The sequence below is a fragment of the Azolla caroliniana genome, unplaced genomic scaffold (assembly GCF_043228905.1).
Source record: "Azolla caroliniana isolate FFs.n. ecotype wild unplaced genomic scaffold, voAzoCaro1.0.p SCAF_1040, whole genome shotgun sequence".
Taxonomy (NCBI): domain Eukaryota; kingdom Viridiplantae; phylum Streptophyta; class Polypodiopsida; order Salviniales; family Salviniaceae; genus Azolla; species Azolla caroliniana.
The window spans coordinates 3,013-12,700 of record NW_028231475.1 but is presented as its reverse complement, the minus strand read 5'-3'; the positions used below and the strand labels follow the sequence as shown (position 1 = coordinate 12,700).

Genomic DNA, 9,688 nt, shown 5'->3' with positions numbered 1-9,688 from the left:
AACTGAAAATGAACAAGGAAAAGGAAAAGGACCTATAGGGACCACATTTGGCCACTACAAGAGTGAGCTCGATCAAACTACTACTAAAGAGTAGTAAGATCATCATCATCGTCAACTTGGCGATATGATTCATTCTCTCTCTCTCTCTTCACTTCGTTACATATATGAATTAATCCCCCTTTTTATAGCACATTGATGCTAAATTCTTAAACATTGACTTCTTAAGTAGTTGTACGCAATCTTAATAGTATAGTAGGTACAAAGAATTGTCATTTTAGGTTGTCTCCCTAGCCACTTGAGTAATCCTTGATTGTGCTACAGGCATGTTAACATTATAATGTAATAGGAACTAGATTATTTAAGTTTCTTTCCTTTTCTTTTAGTTGTGTTGACAATTTAAAATATGCTACTATAAGGTATTTCTAGCATATTCTACTATCTTCTTCTTCTTGGGGGATAAAATATACAATGCAAGTGTCTAGTGAAAATTAAATATATGTGGTGAATTAAAGCATAAGAAAACAAATGCATGATGTAATATGATAGTTATTAAAGTGAAAGAATCCAAGTTTCATCCTTGCCATACGCTAGGCCTTATCCCCTTAGATCGCAACCAAATTCTTGTGGATGTTAAAAAGATATCGATCTATCTCTCAAAGGATACTCAACCACATCTTCTACAAGTTGGACACAAATGTATGTGTGTTATCTAGTTCATAATAGAAGTGATCCTACGAAAATACAGGACCCACATGTGGTGATGTATGTGTGCTATCTAGTTCATAATAGAACTGATCCTAAGAAAATACATGACCCACATGTGGTTATATTGCCTGCATAAGTGGTCGCTACTTTATTGTAGAGTACTTTTTGAATCCCATAGTTCATAATTTTGTGGCCCTTTGAGGACCATCTCTAGCACTCATTATACATGGTTTATTTGAAAGAAATGTTGGCCTTCTTCTCACATATTAATAAAATAATCCAACTTTGACCATAGAACCTAACACTCATTACTCTTACTCTTACAACTACAATCTACATTTTTTATTGAAGCATTCTTTAGATACATTCTTGAATACTTAAGGTTTAATAAAATCCACACTGCATGACAATGTTTCACTTTCGGATGTATAGGTTATATTTGACCTCCAAAGTGAATAATAAAATCCTTTCTTCATGTGCGAGTGTGTGGGGGTGGTTTACATAATATCATCAAAGTCATAAATTTGAGAGAGCCTTAGTTCAATAATAAAATCCTTCCACTGTGGGTGAGTGGGTGTGGGTGTGGGTGGTTTACTTAATAGTATTGAAGTCATAAATTTTAGAGAACCTCAATCCAATCCTCATAATGAGCAAAGTCCCATCCCATAGATCACAATCAGTCTCCTATGGACATATAAACAAAATCTCCCACTCCCACTTCCTCCCTCTCTCTCACCATTCACACAAGTTTGATCCTTGCCATTGTCTAGGCCCCATGTACATTAAAAATATCTTTCACCAAGAATCACTTGTTAATGAGCGCTCAATCACTCTTTCATTTGTTCTCCTTTTCTACCTCTTTCCAATCTCTCTACTGATTCACTATTCACCACCATTTGGGGAGCATCATAGGTTATACACATTTAAAAAGTAGATGAAAATTATGTGAGCTAATGTAGGATACATTATATGTAAATTAAATATCCCATATATACATACAAGTGCACACTAAAATATATTATCACATACGATGCATAAGAATACTTGCAAATCATTTTTGTGTGCAAATCTTCTATCATGCATTATTAAGTCATATTTTTTACAATGATTGGTTTGTCCATTCTTATAATGTTTGCCACAACCAAATATTGACATTTGACCTATTTGTTTGCAACATAATAATGGCGTTGAATAGTGATCTAGAAATTTACTTGAAACTTATCAAAACTTTGATTTCTCTTTCATGTACTAAATATGGTTGGCAATTTGCAACCCAAGAAGATAAGGAGACTTAAGCACTAGCCACAAGAACATAGAATAATAGACCATGGCAAAAATAGTTTTAAAAAAAACATACTTGTTCAAAAAAGCATAAAACAAATATTGTCATATATTTGTTTGACGTTCAGAGAGTAAATGGATGCATAAACTTTGATGTATTCCGACGAGGCACAATGCCAAGAGAAAATGGAGAATATAAATAAACATGCCAAGAATGGAGACAATTTGTTTCTAGAATGGATGGAATGGAGAGAATTATTACTAGCATGGCTACCAAGTGTGAAATATATGCCATAAGGATGATGCTATGTATGTGAATATCATAAACATATGAAGAATTAACATATAATCAATAGATCATGAAACTTTTGAATGCCTCAATCAAAAGGCACAAGTATGCATATACTAACTAATTATTTATGAGAATAGCTATTATAAAACTTTGATATGTTTATCAATATTCTCCCATCTCCACTTATATCTTGTTGCGATTATGGCAAAGCCCTATAGCATCTCTTTGATGAGCATTATTCAACTTCGTCGCAAGTGCTGTTCCTATTTGTTGGGGTAAAAGTCCCACTCTAGCCATGTTGTATTTTCTTAATGTGAACATTCCCCAAGGGAATTAGGGCTTAGTTACCGTAAGTATAAATTTGGGAACAAAGTCTTGTAAAGGAGTTTGGCAGGGTTTGAATAGTAACAGTATCATTCTTGTGCTCCAATTGTGTAACTGTCTTTCTCCGTCTTTCTTGTATATCTTTGTTGAGATTAAACAGTGCATCTTCTATTTCTACTTGTCTACATGCCTGCCCATCCCCATTAACATTCCACACAAGTCGACCAATCACACAATCAAAGGCACGTGTTCGGCCATCAAGTGGTATCAGAGCTTGTTGGAACTTAGCAGCATCAACACAAGAAGGAAAAGTATCTAAAGGAAAAGACCAAATACATTCTTCCACAAGAACTATGCCTTTAACATCCGGCACCGGTTGTGAAATTAGGAAGTTCGACAACAAAGATTTTGCCCTATGGAAAGAAATGTTGCAAGACGTGTTGATAATTCGACGTCAAATAGAGGCGATTTGACATAACAATAAGCCAACAACGATGACAGAAGATGAATGGCAATCACTCGACGAAATAGTGCGATCGGCCATCTGAATGCGCTTGGCCGAGAACGTCTACTTCAGTAGGAACATGGAGACAATTGTGTACGCCCTACGGGAGAAGCTCCATTCCGTATATGACGATGAGGGAGACCGAACCAGCAACCTCCCATATCAACACCTTTACTCAGGTATTAACCAAACTCACCTCACAGGGCCTTAATTTTGACGAAGAAATTAAAGCCCTTGCACTTCTTTCAAGCCTCCCAACAAGTTGGGAAGTATTTTGCACGACATTCACCAATATCTCAGCCAAGCTAACATTGGACAAAGTGATCGGAGCAATGCTGTCAAAAGAGCTTCGAAGGCAATTCAAGGGACTCACCATCGATGATGATGCTGAAGCTCCCTTCTCCGAGGGAATGGCTTAGAGAACCGGCTGAGGAGGAGAAACGATCAATAGTGGTCGACGTCAAGGAGCAGAATGCTGAACACCTACTGTACGCACAGTAAAAAGGCCGGCTACAACGTTGCTGACTGTTGGTCATTCAATAAGAAGGGAAATGGTCGTAAATTCAATCGGAATACAGGCTCTTCAATTCGAACCACCCTTCAACTGGCAACCAAATACACGTTGTTGAATCTCAATCAGGAGAAGTCCTCTCACTAGAAGGCTTGTCAACCGGAGAGATCCTGTTCAGTGCACATGATGCACAAACGTGGTTGCTTGATTTGGGCGCGATTCCACGTGACCCCCCATAGAGAATGGTTTTCGAACTATTCAGCCAGAGCCGGCTCAGTCTAACTTGGAAATGGGCAGGAGTGCCGAATCACCGAAATAGACGAAATTCCCATTTGACTACCGAATGGAAATCTAATCACCCTACACCAAGTCTGTCACGTACCCGATCTAAAGAGGAGTCTCATCTCCATCGGCATGCTAGCCAAAGACGGGTACAAGTCGACACTAAGTGAATCGTCATGGTAGGTCGCAAAAGGAAATCTACATATCGATCATGGCATAAGATACAACCTATATCCACGCACAGTGATCAGTAGAGAGGGATCACTAAACGTAACCGAATTGCCGACATCTTCCTTGTGGCATAGCCGACTCGGCCATATGTCACAAGCTAAGCTTGAACGACTTTCGGCAATCGACTACATCCCGAAGCTCAACCATGCTGAGTCAAACTTCTGCAAGCATTGCCAATACAGGAAACATATCCGAAGTCCTCACTCAGTTCATTATGAAACGTTACAACAGCCCCTAGAGCTGATCCACACTGACATTTGTGGGCCAATGCTCGAAAGATCTCTAGGAGGCGTGTGATACTTCATCACGTTTGTGGATGATTGTACTTGCAAGGTATGGGTTTATGCGATTAAGTCCAAGGATGAAGCACTCAAAGTTTTCGCTCGGTGGCTGACCGAAGTTGAAACCGATCCGGTCACAAAGTGAAGTCGCTATGGTCAGACAACGGAGGAGATTACACCTCAAGGGCCTTTACAAAGTACCTGTCCAAAAAAGGGAACAGAAATCAACAGATCGTTCCCTACACCCTCAATGCAGAATGGTGCAACCGAACGAATGAATCAGACGATCCAAGCACAGGTGACAACAATGCTCTAGCACATTGGACTAAAGCTGGAATTTCGGGCAAAAGTTTTGCAAACGGCAATATATCTTATCAATCTGTCGCCATCGAAAGCAATTAAGCTTCAAGTGCCACAAGCACTATGGTCGGGAACACATATTCAGGTGTGAAGCTTATGCATACATACCAAGGGAGAACCAAACGAAACTTGTTCCCCATTCAAGAAAATGCATCTTTCTTGGTTATGGGACAGATGGGCAATTCGGATCTCAGCTATGGGACCCTGAGCAAAAAAAGCTTATCAGGAGCAGTGATGTAGTTTTCAATGAAGACTCAACCAACTCGGTTCGAATCGGCAAGAGGGTGAATTTCGACCTCTCTCCGGCCGATTCGGGGACCAAAATGTCGAATGCTGTACCCAAAGCGGCTAGCGAGTTGACCAGACAATCCAAAAGAGCACTCGCAAAGAAAATTTCGAGTAACTTGCCGATTGACCGATCCGAACCAGCATTGGCACAATCGAACTGGTCGAACACTCTCGAGGTAAGGGTATATGAGGAACTAAGTCTTGTAAAGGAGTTCAACGGGATTTGAATAGTAACAGTCTCATTCTTGTGCTCCAACTGTGTTGTAACTGTCTTTCTCCATCTTTCTTGTATATCTTTGTTGAGATTAAACAGTGCACCTTCTATTTCTACTTGTCTTCATACTTGCCTATTCCCATTAACAAGATCCATTAACATTCTACATAAGTCGACCAATCACACAATCAGTCGACCCAAGGCACATATTCGGTCATCACTATTATCCCAAGGATCTTGTTATTCATTGCTCTTCAATATCTCAGATTCTCATTCAATCTAGTCGAGATAGCATTGTAAAGAGTTTAGACTAAAAGGTTTGAGGTTGAGATGATGCATTAACTTCTGATTGCGTCTGAGTCTATAGCCAATACCCATATTTCTTAGAAAATGTCGGGCTTGGTGCTATTGTATTGCCGTTGTATGGACTTTTATCCACATCTCTTAGAAAGTGTTGAGCTTGGTGTTCTTGTATTGCTGTTGTATGGAAAGTAAGTCTACCAAAAGTTAGTCACAATCAAAACGCTTTCTAATATCCCTTGGAAATTATATGAGATGTCATTCAAGGTTTGTTGCTTCACCACGATAGGCTTATTTCAACTTTGAGCACCAATTACAACTTTGAGCACCAATTACAACTCCATGAAACACTTGGTGGATACATCATATAGAAATTAAACAAAATTCCAACTATCCTAATTTGTCGCCAAAAAAGAAAGCATGCAATGTATATAACTCAGTGATAAATGAACACAAACACACCTCCTTGCATCCATATCATTAGGCATGCTTTATTCTCTTCACTAATAATCAAGATAAATAAAATATCAAACCACTTTTACATCATGCATGCATGTGTATTTTTGTGCATTTACTTACCACAGGAGGCTAAATTCCAGGTTTTACTTTCTTGGAGATTAATTAGGATAGAGGAAATATCATATCATTTCTATATAACAAATGCATGGATGTATAGTTAGCATGTGTATCTATGCACCCATGATGCACACACATGCGTGTGTGTATATATGTGTGTGAGTAGATGCCTTTATACACAACCGCATACTAGACAGTCAACAGCATTTGAATTGCATACAATGAGAAGCTCATCCATTTATGAGAAAGCTTGAATTTTCTATATTCATACAAGTATGAAAATTTAAACAGAATGTTTACATCAGGTGCTAACCCTTGGAATGAAGATTCACGAGACTCGAATGGAGATCCACAAGACTGGATAAGAAGAGCAATTTCTGAATGAGAGGTCATGACTGCACAAGTAATCGAATCACCAATTAACAATAGAAAGATTAGTAGAGCATCAAACACTGAAAATTGATATTTTAATATACACAAATGAATTTTTTTGCCAAGAGACAATTGTAACTGTATTTTCCAAGATCAAGTTTTTTAAAGATCGTGAATGATATTTATCAATAGAAAGATCTGTTGAGAATTAAAACCAATATTTTTCTCTCAATTTGGAGGGAATGGGTGGGTGACCAAGACATGAACTAATATATCACATTGCAAGACACCAATAGATCAAACCCAATAGGCCAATCAATCAAATAATTACCATCAATCATTTATTATTTTAAAAATAAATGTTAGAAAAAGAGAGACATACCATAGAACGGCGAGGTCCACCATGCTTTTTTCTACTAGAACTCTTAGTTGTGGTAGGACCTGATCCACCAGTGAACTTATTCTGCCTTTGATAGAGACCTGCTGCTATAGCTGCCGCATTACCCATGTCTGGCCACAATCCCACTTGTCTCCCCATTAGACCACCCATACCAAACCCTCTCTCCATCACAGCCTAAAACATTACCATATCAATCAAATGAAAATAAAATAGAATTAGACCAACATTTGCATTCATTAAATTTAATACAATTTCAATTCAACGTAGAATTAAATGGAATAAAATGAAATGCAACCAAATTGATCCCATTACATTCACTTGAGGATTAGCAAAAGAATTACTATACACTATATAGCTGACCTGCTGTTGTAGTAGCAATAGTTGGATGGAGGGATCTATCAGCCCGAGGCCCGGGAAACCTGATGCTGCTTGCATACATTCACTGAAGAGAACTCGAGTTAATCAATGAAATATCCTTAGACTAGGACTCATGCTGTATACAGTGGAGAAGGAATACTCAAATTATTCAATGAGGTATCACCAGATTACAACTTTTGCATAGCATGATGGCCATTTGTTACCTCTTTGTTGCCCTAAACAGCTCAATATAGCGTGAACCCATGTTTTGTTTATGTCGTTCCATTGCCCTCTGAGCTTCATCAGGACTTACAAACTCTACGAAAGCCTCCCCTGTTGGACGATTATCAGGTCCAATCATTATAAGGATTCCCTTTGAATCAATCTTGTAACCTTCAAAAAACTCAAGGATGTCCTTTGTCTGTGCATTGTATGGAAGACCTCTCATTTTTACACACACATTCTCTGAGAGATCTTTTTTTGGTGCTTGAAAACCACAAGTTAAGCCCATGCCTGAATTCATGGCTGCCAAATTCATCAAACCCAAACCAGGCAAGCCTAGCGTACCCATCATTCCTGGAAACTGTTCATAAAAAAGAATGTAAGCTAGAATATTATGTTTGGATAATGACTTTAAATATGGAGAAACACTGAAATACCCATAAATATCTAGGCTATTTACAAAAACACACTCAAGTTTCAAAGCATTACCAGAATACCCCTCTATAGCACAAACGTTATTACTACAGGGAAACTTTCAAGTATTTTTGTGTTTTTCCCTGTAAAATATGATGCTTAAATGATGGTATAATATAAGTTGTTCACATTATGAAATAACCTTCAGAGAAAGGAACTAATCCCACCTGTCCTACTGAACCATACATGGAGTAGCTATCAAGATGTGGAGTAAGCCCAGACGTTCGCTGTCGCATTGCTGTCATCATCTCTCCTTTACTGCTTTTAAAAAGCTCTACATAGCGCTGTTCAATCAAAATAATAGCACTTTCAGGGAAATTTTCTCAATGCAATATATAAGCACCAGTTACTACAACTCCTTTAAAGCACTTAAGAGTCAAATATCACCGATCCCATAGGTTTCTTGTGTAGCTGCATAGCCTTAGATGCTGTATCCTCATTGTCAAACTCCACAAAGGCCTAGTAAAGAATGGAAGTGAATTATATAACTTCAGAAAATCACCATTCCTCCCTTAAAGAAAGACTGATGCTTACAAATCGAATACCAATAGAGAAATTAAACATAATCATAGGTATCACTAACAAAGGGAGACAAAATCCTAAAAAAAAGGTTTTCGTTACTAATAATATACCAGTATCTTTACCCTCATGTAAACCATGGTTTTCATTTTTATCGTGTATACTCCAAAAAAAGAGAAAAACAAAATAATAGAAAGCTCCTGATTTCAAATATCATTCAACAATACCAATCTATCCTGGCATGCTAATTTAATTTCATCCTGTTCTAAACAATTCTTTCTTTGTTTAGTAAATATACATGGGTTCTAATATATTTCTTTCATTCCCTTTCACAACATTTATGAAATGAGTATTTCATAAACAATGAAAACAATGGCTTCATCATTTAAAGATGACAATAGTTTAGTTCGGAAAGAAGAAACCAAAAAAATTACCTCGCCAGTAGGACGACCATCCCCATGTGTGCAAATAAATATTCCATCTGGGACAACTTGCATGTCTTTGAAGAAAGTGGTGATATCAGTAGAAGTGCAGCTGCATGATGTGAAATAAAAATATTATTTGCAGAACATCTAGGAATCTTTTACTTAGGCTTGATTTAAAGTTACCCAACCTGTAAGGCATTCCCCTCATGCGTACAACTCCCGTATATCCCATATCGGTAGCTCCAGAAAATCCTGGAGTTCTTGTGTTGATGATGCTATTACTTAAAATTCCATTAGCATTTCCTCGCCCAACCATCCGTAATGCGCCCTACTTGAATTTCATAGGGGGATTGAACCCAAAACAGACGCATAATATGCCATACATAACAAATTAAAAATCGATGCAATCTACATATAGGAAATCTACCTGCATATCAGATGGATGGCCCTTGAAAACCTCAATATACCTGTTTCCCATATGTTGCCTGAAGGACATCAAACACAAACCCCAGCATTTTCTCTTTATTCCAACTGGTTACAGAACACCACACACACCTCATCAAAGTTTGAGGTTGGCAGAAACAAATGGTTTTTGTCGTTTTGAACACAGGATGTCTATTTTTGGAATGCACATAATACTGACATGTTTCAGCATGATTATTTCCTCAATCTGTTCAAATTGAGAAACAATATTATTATCTCTGAATTGAAGATAACTAGTTCCCCTCTCATGGAAGTTCTAGCTCAACTCTAGGGGTTATAATTGATG

General features: G+C 37.9%; 1 protein-coding gene across 2 annotated transcripts; it reads right to left on the bottom strand.

Annotated features, from left to right (window-relative positions):
- Positions 1–6,305: 6,305 nt before the first annotated feature.
- Positions 6,306–9,464, bottom strand: LOC147847428 (uncharacterized). Of its 2 annotated transcripts, none has more exons than XM_087339209.1 (9): positions 9,347–9,464; positions 9,108–9,250; positions 8,929–9,028; positions 8,363–8,434; positions 8,143–8,259; positions 7,504–7,862; positions 7,283–7,364; positions 6,905–7,096; positions 6,306–6,545 (listed from the first exon to the last, which is right to left on the bottom strand). In XM_087339209.1, exons 2-9 carry the CDS (start codon positions 9,233–9,235, stop codon positions 6,540–6,542), a joined length of 1,056 nt encoding a protein of 351 aa, XP_087195335.1. In that variant the 5' UTR covers positions 9,236–9,250; positions 9,347–9,464; the 3' UTR covers positions 6,306–6,539. The 2 variants fall into 2 exon arrangements, with proteins under 2 accessions (XP_087195335.1, XP_087195334.1); XM_087339208.1 differs by having other exon boundaries at positions 9,108–9,247; positions 9,347–9,455.
- Positions 9,465–9,688: the final 224 nt, after the last annotated feature.